This window comes from Furipterus horrens, unplaced genomic scaffold (genome assembly GCF_987537825.1).
Source record: "Furipterus horrens unplaced genomic scaffold, mFurHor1.1.pri manual_scaffold_6, whole genome shotgun sequence".
NCBI lineage: Eukaryota > Metazoa > Chordata > Mammalia > Chiroptera > Furipteridae > Furipterus > Furipterus horrens.
Genome location: NW_028327176.1, coordinates 95,210,912 through 95,230,434, shown reverse-complemented (window position 1 = coordinate 95,230,434; position 19,523 = coordinate 95,210,912). Strand labels below are relative to the sequence as shown.

Below are 19,523 nucleotides of genomic sequence, written 5' to 3'. Positions count from 1 at the left end.
TACAAGAGAATGGTGCTTTTCAAAAGAAAATATATTTAAAATCTAATTCTCAAACAGCTTTCTTAATGAGGTTTATGCCAGCAGAATCAAGAGGGACTATTTTGCCCTATTTATCTTTAGGGAACAGATTGCTAGACAACATCTGTCAACTGTGACAATTAGACCACTGTGGTACATTTATACTGACCCTCCTTTCCAATTAATTGTTCCTTAATCCCATACCAGTTCCATAAGAGACTTGGCACAGAAAAGCAGTACTTTTTAAAATGCCTACTAGATAAATCAACTCGGGAAAAGAGTTGCCAAGGGCAACCTATTTTCTCATCTCTCCTACATGAGTCTTTCCAGGCCAGTTCATTACATATTCCATTTCCAAAGAACCTCAAATTCCTGGTTAGTGGCACTACCGTGAGTTTCAGGGTCAGAAAACACCTATTTCCTTGTGAAGGAAGCAGTTTTCTCAAGCAGACAGCTGCTCACTTTTGTGCCCATCACTCAGGCTTACTTAACACCTTGCCTCCACCTGCTTGTCACTGCCCTTTCTGCCATTCTCTTACAGCAACAATGCCTCCTGGTGCCTGGAAAACCCACCTGGTGCACTAACATGCTATGCAACACCAAATGGCTTCTTCCCCTAGTCATGCTCAAAAATAGAAATTCCTCAGTAAGCTTCATCCTATGATAACATCAGTGTACTGTAGCTACAGTTTCCATTGCTTTTTTTCTTTTAAGATGAAGCAAACCACCTGTCATAATCCATGTTTGGGGCTTGTTCCTGTCTCTTGAGTGTGAAATATAAATCATGTTTTATGATTTTTGTAAATCAACTTTTTACACCTTGTTTTTGTAAGCTGAAGTTTCTTATTAAAAGAATAAAAAAATGGCTTTGTGTGCAGTCTTTATTTCGAGTAACTGTTAAAATGCCATCAGGTTATTCCTCAAGACAAGAGCAAAAATCTCCCCTGCAGAAACTTAGGGACTATGTACAGAACGTTACAAAACAGAGGACAACACTTTAGCTGAAGCCTGACTGCTGACCAGAGAATGGAGTTCTGAATAGATACAGGGAAGGGAAGGTACCCATAGGAATCAAACTTCAGCTGCCATCATGGCAAGTCTTGTGATGGTCACAAATTGGAGGCTCTGCATTTGGAAGGTTCAAGTACAGCACGGGTTCCATGTGTCTGCAATCAGATGACAGGACAACAGGTGGCATTAGAAATGTAAAAAAGCACTGGAGGGAAGTTGGTAGACTCAAATCCCTTCTAACATATGGGAACACATATAACTAGGAAATTGCCAAGGGTTTTACATCAAGTCTCTTTCCTGTATTTTGTGAATAGCTGATAAAGTTATTGCTTCTCCCAGCCTTTAGAACTCTTAAGAGACACAGAGCAGTGGTTAAGTACTTACCCATTTGTCTACACCCCTGGCTGAGGGGCCATTAGGTCAATGTCACTCAAATTCCTGGCCAGCCAAACTCCCGCAGCAAAAAGTCCCAAGTTTAGTATCAAGTTCCTGAAGAAGAATGTATTCTATTAACCCTGTGGTCATTGAGTGTCACTTAAATCTGGTTAACCAAAGATACTGCGGGAAAAGGCTTTCCACCACCACTCTGGAAAAACTCTCGAGGCAAAAACGCTTCCTAGTTTGCAGGAGTGTTTGTCGTTATCTGGTAGGTTGCCCAAGACCCACACAGTTATTTAGACTTGGTTTCTTAGTGTAATAATAGCAAAAGCCAATTAATCACTCGTCCAGGGCCGAAAAGCCCGTTTACGTGTTGGGGCCTCCTCTTCCCGCCCCCTCCCTCATCAGGGTGAAATTCTCTAGACCTATGTCAGGTAACTGGAAAGAAAGATCGCTTCTGCCGCAGGGGAACTTTCCCGATCAAGGACCTCAGCAAACCACAGCCAAAACCACTAAGAGGCTTGGACATTGTTTTAGAAACCTGCAGGCGCCAGGTTATGTATACAGGCGCGGAGCGGCTCAGACCGGCCTCCCGGGCATCAGTTACCTCCGGAAGTCATTCCTATCGGTGGCGAAGCGGTAGACGCCCCGCAGCCAATCTCCCACGTTGTCTGGAATTTCGGAAGCTTCATTTGTCGAGCCCCCGGCGCTCACACTGACCCCACTGGAAGCCATAGCAGCCCCTTCGCGCTCCGCAAGGCTTCTAGGATGAGCCGCGTCGGCGCAAACGGATGACGCTACTTCCGGTCTCGCCCTTTGGCCCGCTACTGGCAGCAGAGGGCGCCGGCGTTTGGGCTAGGCCTGTCGTCTGCAGGACAGATAACTCCAGGGCTGAGCGTCCACTAGCTCTGCAAGAGGGGGAGGGGTGCCGGGCTCTGCCGTACCCTGGTCCGGTTTCACCTCCTGCTCCCTCCAGACCTTGGGCTCCTCGAGCAGCTCACAGAACACGTGGTCTCAGAGTAATCATTTCATTGGCTCAAGAGGAGGATTCTGGGGATCGAACAGTTCCAGCCAGTGGTATCGGAGTAGTGGCTAGCTCAGCAGGGGCTACGTAGCTTTGGGGAATGGGGTTACCCAAGAAAAGTCTCCGTGAAAAGTCACACAATGCGCGGACTGAAGAGGGAGTACTCAAGTTTGTCATCTCTCTGCCTTTCCCAGGCGTGTCCATGATTGCATTCAGTCGATAAGATTTTTATAGGGGGAGAAGAGCCTCCGTCTAAAGCCTGACAGATCATCCCTCCCCCTGACTCCCCCTTCTCTGGGCCGCGCAACTAGCAAATGGTGCAATGCTTCCTGGATGTGTCGCAGCCCCCAGCTTGCAGGCCTCCGGGGGTCTTGCAGGGCCGGGGAAGGCGCTGGCCTAAGAAAAAGCCTTCGGGTTCTGAGTCAGAGGAAGAGGAACAAGTGGGGCAGGGGGCGTCCTCCTTGGGATCACTGGGCGCCTCCAGGAGGCGCTGCTCTCCCTCTTTCGGTGTCTCAGCTTTGTGCCCCGCTTGGTACTCCTGTCCCGGGCTGGTTCCAAGCCGCCCCCTCTGGGTTTCCTGACTGGAGCTGGCGGCCGTGGGGAGGGCTGCTCCGGAGGTGGTCGAGGAGTGCAGTGGGGTGCGGTCCCCTCCGTCAACTCTTTCGAGCCCCGCCTCCCCTGTTCGGTGCCGGGCCATACAAGCCTAGCTCAGAGCCCCGAATCTCCCCACTCCCAGACCGCAGCGTGGGGGTCCCAGGTAGCTAGGCCCAGCCTCCCGCCCCGCCCCTGAGCGGTGCGCCGCCGCCGCCGCCGCTGCCAAGAGTCCTCTCCCGGGCTCCCAGCCCCTCCCCGCCTCCGCCCACCAGAGGGCGGTCGTGTCCCCAGTCCAGGAGCGAGTCGCGTGCCGCAGCCTCAACCGCGGCGCGGGGTGGGCTCGGGAAGCCCTTGGAGCGCTCCGGCCAGGAATGCGCGGTGAGAGCTGCGGGCCCCGAGTCTGGGGGATGCGGTTGGAGGACGGGGGGCGCCGCTGGAGGGACGGGACAGTGTGGGACTGGGGCGAGGGTCCCAGCCCGGGAGAACTCCCTCCTCTGCCCAGCGCAAGACGCTGCCCCCTTCCCCTTTGATCTGCACCTTTCCTCCCTTACCAAAGGACGGCCTTCCTTCTAGTATCGCGGCTGGGCTCGACCGCACATCCGAATAGCGACTCTCAAAGCAGCTGGGGCAGCAAGGGCCACCCCCCTGCAGGGCATAACGTCCTCCGCCCAAGGGCCCGGCGCAGTCCTGGCAGCAGAAGTGGTTCTCGTGCCAGCGCCGTCCCTCCGCCTCAGTGCAGCGCGGGGAGAAGATCAGCTGGGAGAGGGAGAGGGGAACGGCTCATTCATTCATTCACTCATTCATTCATCCAATAACCACGCCTTATAGCCTGTTAACGGTAAAGCACGGCTACGGACATTCCCATTTGATCGACTCAACCACTCTCCAACGCAGGGAGGGCTGATTGGCTCAGCCAGGATCCCCCAGCTAGCTTGTGGAACAGCCTCAAGTGCGACCGAGTCGCCTGGACTCCCAACCCAGGGTTCGTGGCTGCCTCTTATGTTGATATTAAGGGAGTTCCTCTCACGATCAGGCATAGCGCTGGGCACCCAGCATAGTGATGGGGACGTCTGTCCAAGAGTCTCTGTTCCAGAGAAATTCACTCAGTTCCAGAAAAAATAGGGGAGTCTGCTTGCGGTGGGGGAGGGCGCAAAGGGTCCCACCTGCTCAGAGCTCAAGTCAGAGCAACGGGAACACAAAGGTCCCAGGCTGGTGCCTTGTTCTCCCTCCTCCACTTCCTGATACTGGGAGAGGTGTTCCCCTTATGTCCTGCCAAGTTGTACCCTGAACAGACCCTCCACTTAGAGCTGTACCTGGTCACAAGCAGGGCAGCGCGGCCTCAGCAGCTCAGCATGATGACGGCCGCAGTAGAGATGGCCATCGTGGTAGAAGTAGATGAGGCTTACCAGGGCCTGGCCACAGGCCTGGCAGACAAAGCAAGCCGGGTGCCAGCAGCGCCACTCTCCTGCCAGGGCTGCAAACACTCCATATTCCCCTGGCCTCAGCTGCTCCCTGCACTGCCAGGCGGGGGCGCTGGCTGGTCAGAGGCAGCACCACACTCCGAGCTTCCTTCCTGGCTCTTCCATCCCAATCCACCTCCAGTGCAGGCTCACCAAGATCCCCCGAAACTTGGGTTTCCCTTTTTCTTAAGATTTGCTAAACTATCAGTCCCCAAACCCCTTTTCCCACCAGAATCTCAGAAGCTACCTTCTTCTGCAATACTGAGAGGGCCAAGAGTGGAGGAAGGGGAATATTGGGGGGGAGGGGTACTACATACCTTCTCACAGGTACATTCTTTGAGCTTGGGAGGTACCAGATGTGCCACCCCCTGTCCCAGGGCCTCCTGCCTCCGCTGGGCACAGAAGAGCTGCAGCTTAGCCAGCTCCTCCTCCGCAAGAGCCAGGCAGTATCTCTCCTGCAGAAACAGGTCCCACTGTGCCAGGAAGAGCCCCAACAGGCAAGACTGAAGTTCGAGTGGGGAGAGAAGGCTTAGCTGCTGGGTCAAAGGAAGGTTGTAGAACCTTAGGGAGGTGCAGGTGATAACAGCATAGCCAGGCATTGAGATGGAAAGGAAAAGGGACAAGAGTACCAGTAAATCCACCTTAGTCTTACTCCCCCCACCCCACCCAGGAATGGTCATCAGTCAGGTCTGACATCATCCCCATAGCACTTGGCCCTGTCACCATATATTTAAGTCCTTGCTCCCAATGAGCTGTAGCTCAATATCACCTCCCATGGTGTTTTCACTATTTATTCCATATTCTCCTGTCTTGTCTTCCCAACTGAATTATAAGCCTTTATTTAGTGTAGGCATACATAAGGCCTCAATAAATACTCTACCATACTCCCTACATTTGTACATTCCATTATTTGTTTCAAAAATCGTTCATGTCCATTTTCTCATTTGCTCTTAAGTTAAGCATTGTGGTGGGCAGTGCAGCCATATGTAGATAATTGAACCCATTATATAGATGTGAAAATTCAGGCTGGGGTGGGGGATGATCCCCTATTAGTGGCATAGTTTGGCCTTAAATCCATGTTCCCTGACTTCTGGACCAAAGTTCTTCCCAGAGTATATAAAGAGAGGGAGGCTGGGGAGAGGGAGACTCACATTGCTGTCCTGTGGAGGAAGCTGCTGCAGGAGCTTCAGGAGCCCAGGCCAATTGGAGGTTTGGTTGGTGTCCAGGTCAGGGAGCCCCTGGCTCAGAACATCAGGGTCCTGAGGAGACACAGCAGAAGATAGGAGTGGAACTGGGTTTCCCTTCTCTCCCCTCTCCTTCCCTTCTCATTGCCATGTCTTTTCCAATCTGGAACAACATCCACCACCACCACCCCCCATTTAGATAATCAACTTCAAGATCACCAGGACAGCTGATCCATGCCTGCATTTGTGGTCTGATTGGTGAAGGGGGGGGGGGTAGCTCACAGCCCAAAACAGCTTCCCTTCTTACTCTTGAAAGCACCCTCTTCACTCAGCGTCAAAGCCCCTCAGGTCTGCTTTGACAATACAGACCCCACCTAGGAGAGGTAATGTGTATTCATGTGAATATATTTAAAGTCAAAGTCTCAGGTCCTGAGGGGGCTGTAGAAATGAATTCGAAAACTCGCAAAGAGAAAAGGGCCACAAGAAGGCTGAGCATAAAGGCTAACTCCTCCCAGCTGGTGGAAATGGGAGGCGGTCCAAAGGGTGGAGACATGTTGATCTCAGAAGAAAAGGCAGGGCTCCTACAACCTGAGCAGAGGTCTCCTCAGGGTCCTCCTCTGGCAGGTGGCCTGGGTCACTGTCTAAGTTCACTGGTGGACCTGGTTCCTGGGCGGTGAGGTCCTCCCCTTGATGGAAGCGGCCAGAGTTCAGCTCCGACATCGGTGGCAAAGTCTGCCCAGAAAAATAACAAGAATGTCTATTTATTCAGTCTTTACAATGTGCTACTAAGCAGTATTAAGTGCTCTACAGACATTATCTCATTCAATAACCATGTGAGTTAGGTGGTATTCTTTGTCTCCCTTTTACAGATAGTCAAACTGAGGCTGGGTGAGCATAAATGGTATGCCCGAGGTCATACAGCTAATAAGTGGCAAAGCCAGATCTTCAGGCCAGGTCTTTCAGCTCCAGAGTTTCTGAAACTCTAACTCTGGGGTCTCCCAAGATTGGAATGGAAGAAAGAGGAGGTCCACAGTGGGAGGAGAGGGCATTTTGCCTTTCCAGTGAGCCTTTGGGCAGACTGGTCCCTTCTTCCCCGCCTCCCTAGCCTTAATGCTCATCATTCCTCATTGTGTACTTACCTGGCCAGTTAGCCTGCCTCCTCCCTGCTCCCTCTACAGGCCCCAGGTTTCCAGCTGTAGGCTTGAGCCAGGTGAAAGGACCACTTCACCAGGAAGCCCTTCTCAGTCTCTCCAGCTCATAACTGTTCCCCTTTCCCGGAGCTCCAGTAGTAAGTCCAGTTGGTGTCCCAAGGTTTAGCACATAATTTTCTCTTTGCTCCCTCTGTCTCGCTCAGCTCCTTATCTAGTCTATAAGCTCATCCAGGACAGAGGGAAATCTTGTGTTTCTATCTTCTATCTATAGCAGCAATTTCATTGGACAATTCTAAGTGCATCTTCATCCCTCCTCTGGGCAAGCCCTGGTACGACCACAGTGTCTTGAGGGTAGAGGGTGACTATTGAAGTAGAAAAAGAATGAGCCCTACCCACAGGAGCTCATAGTCTAGTAGGTAAGACAGAGATCAAACCAGGCAGAGTGGGGCTAGAGCTCTGGGCTGCTATACACAGCACCCTAGGAAGAAAAATAACCACAGCAAACTTCTTTGTTTACTCTGTGCCAAGGACTATTTGAGCATTTTACATAATATCCATCCCCACAACAGTCCTATGAGGTAGTTTCTATTATCCCATTTTATGGCTGAAACAAACTGAGGTTAATTACTTTGCCCAAGGTCACACTGGAAGGCTAAGGGGAGCTTTAGGAAAAGATGACCTTTGAGAGCCAAGATGGATTCTAACTGGCAGCAGGGCACAGGAGGGCAGCACCAAATCCCTGGCCTCTGTAAGACCAGACTTTGGGGGTGGGAACAGGGTTTGGACTCCAACAGTTATACTGCTTCCCAGCCCACAGCCCCACTCAGCAACCCCTTCAAACGCCCTGTGCCACCCTGGCCTGCTTCCCGGCCCCACACCCACCTGCTTCCTTCCCGCTCCCTCTGCTCTGTCCCTCAGGTCAGGTTTCCTGTGGAGGGCAGCCAGGATGGGCCTTTCACACTTGGGGCCAGGAGCAGCCACTTCCCCTAACAGCAGTGGTGCTTGGGGGAGGAGGCCGCACAGGAAGAGGGGGGACACCTGGGGCCCCAGAAGGGGAGTTGCACCCTTTTCCAGGTCAGTTCTAGTTTGCATGAAATTGTCCCACACAAAAACAATGCTCAGAAATTAGCCGTCGCCCCTCACCCTCCCATCCCCCACAAGGGCGGTCTAACTCCACTTCTGCTTAGCCCTGGCCCCCACCTTTCTAACATGCTGATTCCTTCTAGAAACCCCAGCCCTCTGGCCCCCTTAGACAAGGGACAAGGCTGAAGCCCTCTCCCGCCTGGCGCAAGTGCAACCAGGCTCACGGAGTTCGACCTTCCCAACCCAACCCTGCCCGAGAGGGCAAAGCCTGAGCTGGGAAGGTTTCCCCAACAATGAGAGAGAGAGAAGGGGAGAAGTGTCCGTTCCAGCCAAATACCCTCTGGGTGGATTCCCAATTCCTTTTTCTTGGACTTCGCGGGGGTCCCCCCTTGGAGGCGGGGCGTGGTGTGGTGTCGAGCCAGCTGGGGCTCCCACCCTGGCCACTGGAAGTCTAGAAAAGGGGACGGGACTCTGCTGGGTTCTCACCCTCGCCGCGCGCTGGTGTCTGGGCCGTCTGGACAGACCCCGCCGTCGTGCCCCTCACTCAGTCCCCATCCCGAGGCTCAGCACCCGCCTCCGCCCGCCCCGGGAGCGCTGCCCTTCCTTTCCCACGCCCTCCCGGGCTAGTCGAGCGGGACGGCTCGGGGAGGGGCCCGGGCTGCAGACTCAGGAAAGCCTCTGTGGGATCCCGGGGGGTGGAAAGTATGCAGTCTCCACTGCCCCCCACTGCCATGCGCTCAGTGCCGGAATCACGCCCTTTCGGGCGCCGGGCAGACACCCGAGAGCCTCATTTATGCCTAGTCCTCGCCAACCGCGGAACACAACGCCTTTCCAAGCACGCAAGCCCCTCCCCCGCAACCCGCACTCTGGTCTCATAGCCCCGCCCCTCTCTGGTTCCCCACCCCATCCAGTCTTCTCCTCCGCCCCTTCCCTTTCCTCAGCCTCTCCGGGGTTTCTCGTACTGCCCTTTTCTCTCCCATCCCTTTAGATCCCTTCCCCATCTAATGTGTTTCTTCCTTCATCCCCTGTCCCTTTCTGCTCGGGGAGTGAAAACCTTTGGCCCCACTTCTGGTCCTCTCAGCCCCGCCCCTGCTCCCGCCCCAGGCTCCGACCCACCCCCGCCAGGAGCGCTCAGCCGCTGGCCAGGAGCGCCCTCTGGCGTGTGCACATGCTCCCTGCTCCCGACTGCAAAGTCCTCCAAAGGGACCTTCTAGGCTACGCGCCGGTCGCCCCTAGCGGGTCCGCCGGCCCGCATGCCGTCTCGTTGGTGCTGCCGGTGACCTCCAACCCCGTGGCTGCGGGGCTGGGCGGGGAGGCCTTAGCTCCGGGCGGGCGGCGGCTGCTGCAGCGGGACCCGGGAGCGGGGCCCGGCGCCGCCCGGGCCGTAGGGCGATGTGAGTGGGGCGCGGCGGGGCGGGGATGAGGCGGCTCCACAGAGGCCGCACCGCGCCGCGCCGCAGTCTCCGCTCCCATCTGCGGAAACACCGGGCGGGCGGGCGGGCGGGCAGGTGGTGGAGCCCCGGGGCTGGGGGCTGGGGGCTGGGATCCGGGGACGACGTGCGGACCCGAACTCTCGCATTCCTTTCCGATGTCTAGAAATCTCCCTGACAACCCCGCAACCTGAATGCCTCTCACTCCTCAGAACTACCCTACCCCCACCCCCGACACACCTTCGCACGCCCTGGTGCCCTCAGAACCCCTTACTCCTGCGAATTTGCGATACGCCCCCAGAGCCACATTCTCTTCTGGATGTCTGAAAATATTTCCTCCACCCTGAATTTCCTGATTCATCATACCCCCTCCCCATTCTCCCTGCACCATATTCAAATCCAAAAAACTGCCCACGTTTCCTCAGCCCTCTCCTGTATTTTGAGTACTCATAACCTCCTCTTCCTTAGGTCCCACCCCCAATCCAAACCTATCCCAGACGGAAGCCCCCCTTTCTCCCGTGTCATCCAGTGTAATCCCCTTCATTTGGCTGTCGTGGTATGTCCTGATAATCTTAGAGAGAAGGGGACAGGAAAAGGTGCAATGCCCTCCTCCTCCCTGTAGTTAGTTCTTGGTTTCACCCCCAGACTGCCTGTTGGTTGGTGGCCCAAGCCCCAGTATTGTCCCAGCCGCCTTTCTTCCAGCAGTGCACACCTGGCTCAGCCTGCTTCACCTTTCAGCGAAAAGGCCAGACCAAGAGGGTGGGGGCCCCTTCACCTGGGAAGTTCTCCAAGGATGCAGGATGCAGAGCTCAAGGGGCCCTGGGAAATGCTAGTGGTTTTCCAGGGAGGAGGGTGGGATTTCAAGAGGCTCCAGGGTCATGGCCTGTCGACGTGTCTACCTGGGACTAGATCCCTAAAGTTTTGTTTTATTGTTAGCATTTGTGTTAAAATTTTAGGGCTTTCCAAGCTTGGAGAACAGAAAATCTAAAAAAGCTTCCAAATGTGAGATAGTCCTGAAAAAGGAAACTTTTGGTGAGGTTTGTCCACATACTTACTTCTAGAGGTTATTTAAACTGGAAACTCTGCAGTTTACAAATATTTCCCTTAAAAACTAAGGTCTTGGTGTGGGAGTTGGGGGCAGTGGGATGGAGGAGGGGGTGACTTGGCAGTTTCTCAAGTACTTAGTAGCAACAAAACATTCTATAGCATTAGTTTCTGAATCTTAAGCCAGGACTCTTTTCAATCCATCATAGTGTCTTTTTGGGAAACCTCTTTGTCAAGTTCTCTGCAAAGGTAAGATGGTGGTTCTGGTGTTGGTTGTAACAGGATTCAGGTGGGGTCTGGAGGCCACGAAAAGGTCTTGGGCTGCCTCAGACTTCAAACCCACTGATGCCAGGAGTATCTTCCCCTTAATTTCTGGTTGGAATCAGTTCAGGTGTTTGCTTATGGAGCCAGAATTTGTGGTCTCTTTGCCCTGATCGTGCTTTATTCGTTAGTGTTTCTGTCCCATTAGGATCTGGAACAGATATCCAGGAGGGATGGACTGACAGAAAATCAATTTCATTAACAATTGGTGATGATGGAATGTTTCCACTAACCCGTGGTCTCTGTCTCCTGTGCTAGGTGAACCCCAGGTGTGTCCCGGAGGGATCCAGGTGACTTCTCTGCAGGCTACTTGCCATGATGCCCCACCAAGAACAGGGGGAATAAAGTGGGGGTCCTTCCCCATCCCCCTCCAATGGTCAGCTCCCCAATGGCCTGGGTGAGGTGAGAGCTGTGTATATGAGCCTCTTTCCCGGAGTTTCCCAAGTTGAGAAGAATGGAGGATGCCAATCAGGCTTGTGCAAGGCTTTATACATTCAGCAGTAGTTCTAGAAGGATATTGAATCTTACAGACTCATTTCTTGAAGCAAGTTGCAACCACTTAACTTCTGGTTGGAATCAGTCCCTGTGTTTGCTTGCTCCCTTAGGTCCCTCAAGCCATGTGGTATCCTCTCCACCTTAGGCACAGGTCCTACTGTTCTGACATGGGATCCAAGTGCCATAATCTTGGAGGGAAAAGCCAAGAATACATCTCGCCTTTGTCCAAAAGCAAACCGAGCATTTATTTTTTTTAATGAAGAAATGCCTAATCAAGGTTATAAAAAGTGTGCTCTATTTTATTCGTATTTATTTTTATTTTTTTAATCCTCACCTGAGGATATGTTTATTAATCTTAGAGACAAAGGGAAGGGGAGAGAGAAGGAGAGAAACATCAATGTGAGCGAGAAACATTGATTGGTTGCCTCCCATACGCGCCCTGACCTGGGTTCAAACCTGCAACCTAGGTATATGCTCTGACTGGGGATCGAACCTGCAACCTTTTGGTGTATGGGATGGTGTGCTTGTTTTAAATGTTCGATCTTCTGAGTGCATCTTTTGGCCATAATGTAGCACCTCATATGAAGAGAACATCAAAAAAGTAAAGTTGAGGTGGATGTTGAGACGGTAGTGAGGGAGGAAAAGAGAATTTGGATGATGTGGGAAGAGTGAGGTGGGAAAGCAGAAAAGTACAGGCTGAAGTGTCTGGGACTCCCAGATTAATTTCTTTGCTGAATCTGGACAAGGCCCCAGTACCCAACTCCTTCTGATGCAAATCACTTCCTCTGGGTCCTTACTTTTTTAATGTTTTTCTTGCTGGCCGGACCTCCCTTTCCTGTCATTACATCGGCCAAAATCCTATGTACTTCTCAAGGTCTAGATCAAATGATACATCTGAGAAGCTCTTTCCATACCCCCGGCAGCATTAATCTTTAACACATCCTAACTGGAGTTAATGTTTATCCAGTGTGTGTCTGGCCCTGAGTTGAGAGTGGGCAGTTCCTGAGAGACGGACTATGTCATAGATCCCCTTGAGCAGAGTAAGTGATCATAGTGAGGTGGTTCTGCCAGAGTTCCCTAGAGCAGGACTTTTTGGAACTGACCTTGATGACTTTCCTATCTCTTATGCTTTTCCCTAGGGTAGGCTCGCTGCTCTGACACCATGGGGAGCTGCTGCAGCTGCCTGAATAGAGACAGCATCCCAGACAACCACCCCACCAAGTTCAAGGTACCCACAGCCCCCTCTCCTGAGTTTCCAGCATGGTCTCCTGCTCTCAGGCCCCAAGCTGTCGAGTTGCCTCAGCCTCCCTAGCGAAGGTGAAATGAGCCCTGGCTCATGTGGCTCAGTGCGGCCTGCAAACCGAAGGGTCACTGGTTCAATTCCTGGTCAGGGCACATGCCTGGGTTTCGGGCCAGGTGCCCAGTCGGGGGCGTGCAAGAGGCAACCATTAGATGTTTCTCTCACACATCAGTGTTTCTCCCCTTCTCTTTCTCCCTCCCTTCCCTGTCTCTAAAAAATAAATAAATAAATAGAAGATGAAATGACAGCCTGAGGCTATGGTCTCATTAAGACTTCTTGAGATCAGGGCCTCTGAGGTGGCCTGAGGAAAGGAACCCAGGCCACTGTTGTTTGTTCAGCTCTTGGTACTACCAAGAATGAAGAAATGCCATAATATAGTATCAAAATATGTGATTTTAAAAATATTTTAAAGATTTTATTTTCAAGGAGGAGGAGGGAGAAAAAGAAGGAGAAAAACATGGATTGGTTGTGGTTGCCTCTCGCACACCCCCAAGTGGGAACCTGACCCACAATCCAGGCAGGTGCCCTGACTGGGAGTTGAACCAGGGACCTTTTGCTTCACAGGCTGGCACTTGATCCACTGAGCCTACACCAGCTGGGATGCAAAATATGAGATTTTAGATAATTCACTCCTGTCAGTATTTAAAACAATGCTTAACACGTGGTAATCACACGCTGTTTGCTTTGGGAAGCTAAGGCCAGGCCCAGTGGACCTGTACACCCCTGGTGCTTCCCACCTCCCCAGAGGGCCAGGGAGCCCCCTCCTGACTCTGCCTGTTAAGGTGCAGGTTTCTCCTGCTCACCACACGAGGGAGCCCACAGCAAGATCCTGCAGTTGGGGAGGCGGTGGAGGCATTATGGATTTGTTCTTTCTGGGCTTGATTCTCCCAGGGTCTTACGCACTCACTCATGTGGGGCTCTGTAGAGTCTGTGGTGAGTCAGGTGAGCCCCTCAGTTCCCCAGCTCCAGCCCTGCATCATCAGCAGGGCTCCCAGTGGCTCAGGGACCCATACACGCACTTGCTGGACTCACTGACCCTCTGTCCCCTGCTTCCAGGTGACAAATGTGGATGACGAGGGAGTGGAGCTGGGCTCCGGGGTAATGGAGTTGACGCAGAGCGAGCTGGTGCTTCACCTGCATCGGCGCGAGGCTGTCCATTGGCCGTACCTTTGCCTGCGGCGCTATGGCTACGATTCCAACCTCTTCTCCTTTGAGAGTGGTCGCCGGTGTCAGACGGGCCAGGGTGAGTACCAGGGCTTTTGCTCCTGGGTCAGGTGCTAGGGCTGGAAGTCGTGGCTCAGACTTGGCAGGTGTTGCCCAGCAGAAGGAATGGTCATGGCCAAGAGCACCAGCATGTGAATGTAGAACTAAATGAACTCCCAGGCCAGTGATCTCCCACTTCAGTCATTGCAGCTCTGGTCAGGGTCCCTTTGTGGGGACAGTTATTGCACAGCCCATGAAAAAGAGCTGGTACTCCCAGACCAGAGCCTGCTTGGGAAAAGCAACTGATTCCTCCTCCCTCTGTTACTCCAGTTTAAAGGGTCCTTGTTGCCCCCTAAGTGGGAACAACCTTTCTTCTGAGCCCCCAGGTCATATACTCTAGAGCCATGAATAACTAACTGCATAAGGAAAGGTCAGGCAGGAAGCTCTGGCGTCCTTGGGCTGAGTGGCTTGGGAATGATAGATTTGGGTAGGTCTTTTGGGTCCCAGTGTACATACAGAGCCACCCTCAGGAGGTTAATCTTCGTCTCTTCTCACCTGTGAGCAGTGGCGTGTGACGTATTCTTTTTTTTTCCTTCCCCTTTCTCCCTGCAGCCAGAGGTTAGGGAGGGGTGGGTTGTTCCATAAGTTCAAGACTAGAGCTCGCCAGGCTTTTTGAAGGAGTGGCGTGGTTTGGACTTCTCTTTTAGGACCCAGATATAAGGTCTGCAGAAGGAGTCCTGCCTGGGACTGTGCATAGGTGAAAGGAATGAGCTGCTTTTATGAAGCTGCCAACAGTCTCTGAGGTTGTGTTCCCAGGGGGCCGCCTTCCCCTCCAGCACCCGACTGTTGGAGCGCATGAGGCAGAGGCAGTTTACACTGGCTGAGCAGAGAGAGGGGAGGAAGCGGCTTCTCTGCTCCTGGTGGTGTTTGATCTATACTGGGGATCCTGGAGGGGCTGTCCTAGCCCCAACACAGGGTTCTCTTAAAACTTCAGGCTTTCCCGGCCTTTTTAGTACTTGACGTACAATAGCTTGCCAGTATAGTCATGTTCCTCTGCCTCCATCCTTCCTGTCCCCGTCCCGCAAATCTCAGTTGTCCCATACCCTGGCCTCATCTGTCTTTGTTGTGGATATGTGCCTGCACACACCCCAGTTGCCGCCCCTGAGTCCAGGCCCCACTGTTATGGGGGGTGCAGAATCCCAGGCTGGCACAACACCAGATCCCCTGAGTCGCAGGTGCTCGCTCAGCCCAGTCCTGCTGGCCCTGGGACTTTGAGTTCCTGCATGAGAGTTTGAGGGGCTCTAAGGCGGCTGGCCTGAGGAGCCACACGATCATTCTGCAGTATTTGCCCTTTAGCTGGTCAGCCCATCCTTTCTTCCTTGAGGTCAGGGGCATATAGACTATAGAAATTTGCTCTTTGGCCAGGGTCTGGGCTTAGTATCACTGAGCTAACTACCCAGTGAGCAAGCAGTGAACAGAACAGACCCTCTACCCTCAAAGACTTTAGGCATAGGGCTGAGGGCTGGTACCCTGAATGGAGCTCATTTTTCTGGGGAGCAAGTGGTAGAAGGCAGAGGGAAATGAGGGAGGCCTGTGAGCCGTGGTCTCTCATCCAATACTACCCTTTTCACTTTGATTTTTACTTCTCTTCCCCTCGCCTCTGTACACATCCATCCTTAGGAAAATGATTTCACCTCAGAGGAATATAGCTGAAGTATTAGATCTTAAGATGGTAATAGCTCATGGGGGGAGAAGGGCACTGCGCTTAGGCCCAGCTCCTCCCAATTCTAGAGTGTGCTGGGGAGAGTACTCAGGACGAGAGGGGCTCTCCCCCTTCCCTGCAGGCCTGGGCCTGGAGTTGAGAGACATTTCCTGAGCTTTGTGCATCAGTGTAACCTCTGTGGCCCTTCCCAATTGGGCACAGGGTCAGAGCAGCCTCAATTCTTCTTCTCCCACTTCAGGGATATTTGCATTCAAGTGCTCCCGGGCCGAGGAAATCTTCAACCTCCTTCAGGATCTGATGCAGTGCAACAGCATCAATGTGATGGAAGAACCAGTCATCATCACCCGCAACAGCCATGCAGCCGACCTCGACCTCCCGCGGGCCCCCCAGCTTCCCAACAGTGAGGAGACCCAGTACACACGCACACACACATACACACATGCACATATGCACGTGCGTACACAGGTACACAAAAGCACAGGTCCAAGAAGCACCAGTGTTGGAGGCCTGAGTCAGGTAGGCAGGTAGGGGGGTGGCTGGGCGCACTAGCCTTCCAGGATCAGCGACCATCAGCAGAACCACTTTTGGAGATGCGTAAGGCCTGCCCTAGGCCAATCAGCTGACTTCAGCTGAGGCTGGGGAGTCCTGGAACTTTTATCATCTGATGGTCAGGGAACAGACAGGAAGACATTGGATTTCCATGGAAACAGCAACCTGGAGCCTTTTTGCTTACTTCCTTCCATCCACTGGGTCATACCCATTACCTTCCCTGATGTGTAGTGCAGGCATCACTGTCCATGACCAGTTCCTGGAGAGGTTCCCACACTCTCTTCTTGTTCATTCATTGAGTCCGCACTGAGTACTCACTCTGTGTTCTGCACTCCATGGGCTGGAGTGTTGGGGCAAAAGGAATGGAAACACAGCCCTGGCCTCCGGGAGCTTCCCTGGAGCTCACTGGCAGAGCTAGAATGAGGCAAAGGGGCAGCCCAGTGATGACAAGGTGTGCCTTACGTGTTCTAGGTAAGGCTGGGGTGGGGAAGTGTTACAGGGTTCAGGCTGAGCTCTGAGGGAAAGGGTGGGGTTTGAAGAACAGAAAGGTGAAAGATAATGGGGGCCACTGGTTCAGCAAGGCTAACTGCTTTGGGGGCCCTGGGACCATCTCCCCTCCACTCAGAAGGGTCCCAAGATGCTGCACATGGGGTTGCAGGTGGTTTAAGGACCCCTCTCACCTGGGCTTGCCTTCTCTGTGCCCAGCTCTAGGCTACAACATCTCCAGCTTCTCCAATGGCTTCCCTGGATGCCCAGGAGAGGGCCCGAGATTCTCAGCACCCCAGCGCCCCTCAACAAGCAGCCTTCCACACCCCTCACTTGGGGAGGAGTCTACCCAAGCCCTCATTGCCCCAGATGAGCAGGTGAGCACACAGATGCCTACCCTCCCCCCTCATTGGTGTGGGTGGGAATGGCGGTCAGGAAATAGGGCACCTCCTCCCAGTAAGGATCATGGAGGGAAGAAAATCTATAGAGTCCCTTCCCGTCCCCAGAAAGGGAGGCAGCTTCCCTGGAAGGTTTGGAGGACAAGGAAGAAGAGAAAACTCCAGCTGCCTCCCCAACCCCTCGCGTGCTGCTTGTCTCTCCCCCGTCCCTTCTGCTCTCCTGCCTCCCTGCCCTGGGACCCCCTGCTTCATTTGGACCTTTTTCCCCCAGTCCCACACTTACGTCAACACTCCTGCCAGCGAGGATGACCACCGCAGGAGCCGGCACTGCCTGCAGCAGCTGCCTGAGGCCCGGGGCCCCAACCAACGGGACCCACAGGCGTTCTGGCAGCCCGGCCAGGTGAAGTTCGTGTTGGGTCCCACTCCGGCGCGGCGGCACGTGATGAAGTGCCAGGGCCTCTGCCCCACCCTTCGTGACCCCCCTCACCACAACAACAATGAGGGCACTTCTGAGTGCCCAGCCCAGCCCAAGTGCACCTATGAGAATGTCAGCGGGGGGCTGAGGCCAGGGGCCAGCTGGAGACTGAGCCCGGAGGAACCTGCCTGGAACGGCCTCGCGCACCGCCGGGCGGCCCTGCTGCACTACGAGAACCTGCCCTCCCTGCCCCCTGTGTGGGAGAGTCATGCCCAGCAGCTTGGGGAGGAGGGCGGGGATGACGGAGACTCAAGGGACGGGCTCACACCCTCCTCCAATGGCTTCCCCGACGGCGAGGAGGACGAGACCCCACTGCAGAAGCCCACTAGCACTCGGGCTGGCCTCCGCAGCCACGGCAGCTTCCCTGTGCCACTGACCCGCCGCCGAGGCTCCCCAAAAGTCTTCAACTTTGATTTCCGCCGGCCGGGCCCCGAGCCCCCGAGGCAGCTCAACTACATTCAGGTGGAGCTAAAGGGGTGGGGTGGAGACCACCCCAAGGAACCCCAGAACCCCGCGGACCCCCGAGCCCCCGTGCCCACCACCCACTCTGCCCGCAGCTCAGAATCCTACGCCGTGATTGACCTCAAAAAGACCGTGGCCATGTCCAACCTGCAGAGGGCTCTGCCGCGAGAGGACGGCACGGCCCGGAAGACCCGGCACAATAGCACCGACCTGCCTCTGTAGGGGCTTCGTCCGCCCCCTCCGCCTCCGCCTCCCGCGCCTGTCCTCTGAACCCACACGCCCCAGCGTTCAGGGGTGCTCGGCAGAAAGGCAGTGAGGTGGGCTCAGATGCTTCCCTGTGCTGGCCAGAGTCCCCAGAGATATCAGCCACTGAGTGGCCTGGTCTCCCAGCTGGGAGAGAAGAGGGTGACCAGGCGAGGAGGGAGCCATCGTGTAAAACTGTGAAGGGCTCCGTGACTGCATTCAGCGTCCTCCCGCTATGTCCATTTGTCTTATCTGTCATCTGTGTATTTTTGGTTGATATTTTGAAACATTTTGTACTTGTTGATTTTATTTATCAGTTTATTTTTCTATTTATTGTTTCAAATGTAATTTAACATATTTATTATTAATATAATTATTTTTAAATTCTGACTTGGCGGATGATATCAAATTCTTAGGGAGTCTTCTAGCATGGTTCAGGGGCCAGGTAGGGGAGGCCTAATCGAGGTAGAGGCTTCATGCTGGAAAATTTGGGGCGTCTGTGGTTTTTGTGCCAATTCTCTGACCATTTCCTTTTCTAAGAAGCCCTAACGCAGGCAAGTTGCCAGCAATGGGTGCTCTGTCCAAGGAAAATGGCAGGACACTGGAGTCCTAAATGGGAAGGCGATTTGTAAGGAAAGCTGCCCTCATGGGATAAAACCCTGACCTTCTGAGGTTGGCAGTGGCTGTGGGGGGGGGGGGTGTAGGTAGAGAGAGCTATACCAGATTCCCCTCCGGGACCCCTCATTGATTCTACCTTCTGCTAGCAAGTGGTTGACCGTGGATACTGCTCTCCTTTAACACCTTCGCCCAAAGGTGGACACTGGGTCCTCCTTTGGTGCTCCCAGCATGGCTAGGCCAAGGCTAGAGCTTTTTAAAAAGTTTTTAAAAATTTATTTTTAGAAAGAGGGGAAGGGAGGGAAAGAGGGGGAGAGAAACATCAGTCAATTGCCTCTCCTACGCTTCCAGTTCGCGGACCTGGCCCCAGGCAACCCAGGCATGTGCCTTGACCTGGAATCGAACTGGAGACCTTTTGGTTTGCAGGACAATGCCCAACCCACTGAGCCACACCAGTCAGGGCAAGGCTAGAACCCTTAAACAGGACTTTTACAAAAAGCCCAGGAATAGCAAAAGGAAAAAGCAGTATATTATGTAACTTAATAATCTGACTTGCAAAGTATCGCTTTCCCAGAGAACTGTTCCCCAGGAATGGAATCCTTAGGGCACCTCTATCCACCACAGGGGTGGGGCCCTGGCAGAGCCACTGCTTCTGAACACAGGCCTGGAACCCCAGGGTCTGCACAGGGCTGCACATGCCACCCACATGGCGCTGCTGTTGCGTGGGCTTCTTCTCCCTGTTCCGAGGCTGCCTCTTTTCTTCTGCTCTCGCCAGTCTTCCTGCTTCCAAAACTTTCTATCCCAAGCCCCTGAATGCTTCATCTAAAGGAAATCCAGTGTCTGTGATACGTCACTCAGGGCCCAGATGAGGAGTGG

General features: G+C 53.6%; 3 protein-coding genes across 9 annotated transcripts; 1 reads left to right on the top strand and 2 right to left on the bottom strand.

Annotated features, from left to right (window-relative positions):
* Positions 1-881: 881 nt before the first annotated feature.
* TOMM6 (translocase of outer mitochondrial membrane 6) lies at positions 882-2,571 on the bottom strand. The gene is made up of 3 exons (XM_090282399.1): positions 2,015-2,571; positions 1,414-1,518; positions 882-1,184 (listed from the first exon to the last, which is right to left on the bottom strand). The coding sequence occupies exons 1-2, from the start codon at positions 2,140-2,142 to the stop codon at positions 1,422-1,424; spliced, it is 225 nt and encodes a 74-aa protein (XP_090138525.1). The 5' UTR covers positions 2,143-2,571; the 3' UTR covers positions 882-1,184; positions 1,414-1,421.
* A 71-nt stretch (positions 2,572-2,642) lies between these two features.
* Positions 2,643-8,727, bottom strand: PRICKLE4 (prickle planar cell polarity protein 4). 6 transcript variants are annotated; one of them, XM_090282392.1, is made up of 8 exons: positions 8,390-8,727; positions 6,809-7,748; positions 6,258-6,401; positions 5,637-5,744; positions 4,803-5,021; positions 4,339-4,542; positions 3,577-3,781; positions 2,643-3,109 (listed from the first exon to the last, which is right to left on the bottom strand). In XM_090282392.1, the coding sequence occupies exons 3-8, from the start codon at positions 6,387-6,389 to the stop codon at positions 2,739-2,741; spliced, it is 1,239 nt and encodes a 412-aa protein (XP_090138518.1). In that variant the 5' UTR covers positions 6,390-6,401; positions 6,809-7,748; positions 8,390-8,727; the 3' UTR covers positions 2,643-2,738. The 6 variants fall into 6 exon arrangements, with proteins under 6 accessions (XP_090138518.1, XP_090138517.1, XP_090138519.1 ...); XM_090282391.1 differs by lacking the exon at positions 6,809-7,748; XM_090282393.1 differs by lacking the exon at positions 6,809-7,748 and having other exon boundaries at positions 4,803-5,018.
* FRS3 (fibroblast growth factor receptor substrate 3) lies at positions 3,315-18,028 on the top strand. Of its 2 annotated transcripts, none has more exons than XM_090282390.1 (7): positions 3,315-3,403; positions 10,957-11,100; positions 12,333-12,421; positions 13,550-13,736; positions 15,658-15,819; positions 16,674-16,831; positions 17,124-18,028. In XM_090282390.1, exons 3-7 carry the CDS (start codon positions 12,356-12,358, stop codon positions 18,009-18,011), a joined length of 1,461 nt encoding a protein of 486 aa, XP_090138516.1. In that variant the 5' UTR covers positions 3,315-3,403; positions 10,957-11,100; positions 12,333-12,355; the 3' UTR covers positions 18,012-18,028. The 2 variants fall into 2 exon arrangements, with proteins under 2 accessions (XP_090138516.1, XP_090138515.1); XM_090282389.1 differs by lacking the exon at positions 3,315-3,403 and adding an exon at positions 9,078-9,297.
* The last annotated feature ends 1,495 nt before the right edge of the window (positions 18,029-19,523 follow it).

What these genes read in the sequence shown, in the direction of transcription:
- TOMM6 (XM_090282399.1), bottom strand. Translation starts at nt 2,142, where the DNA reads ATGGCTTCCAGTGGGGTCAGTGTGAGCGCCGGGGGCTCGACAAATGAA. An exon ending in GATAGGAATGACTTCCGGAG is followed by an intron (nt 1,519 to 2,014) that starts GTAACTGATGCC and finishes ATTCTTCTTCAG; the next exon opens with GAACTTGATACTAAACTTGG.
- PRICKLE4 (XM_090282392.1), bottom strand. Translation starts at nt 6,389, where the DNA reads ATGTCGGAGCTGAACTCTGGCCGCTTCCATCAAGGGGAGGACCTCACC. An exon ending in TTCCTCCACAGGACAGCAAT is followed by an intron (nt 5,022 to 5,636) that starts GTGAGTCTCCCT and finishes CCTTTGACCCAG; the next exon opens with CAGCTAAGCCTTCTCTCCCC. An exon ending in AGAAGGAAGGCCGTCCTTTG is followed by an intron (nt 3,110 to 3,576) that starts GTAAGGGAGGAA and finishes GGCACCGAACAG; the next exon opens with GGGAGGCGGGGCTCGAAAGA.
- FRS3 (XM_090282390.1), top strand. Translation starts at nt 12,356, where the DNA reads ATGGGGAGCTGCTGCAGCTGCCTGAATAGAGACAGCATCCCAGACAAC. An exon ending in CCGGTGTCAGACGGGCCAGG is followed by an intron (nt 13,737 to 15,657) that starts GTGAGTACCAGG and finishes CTCCCACTTCAG; the next exon opens with GGATATTTGCATTCAAGTGC. An exon ending in GGCCCCCCAGCTTCCCAACA is followed by an intron (nt 15,820 to 16,673) that starts GTGAGGAGACCC and finishes CTCTGTGCCCAG; the next exon opens with CTCTAGGCTACAACATCTCC.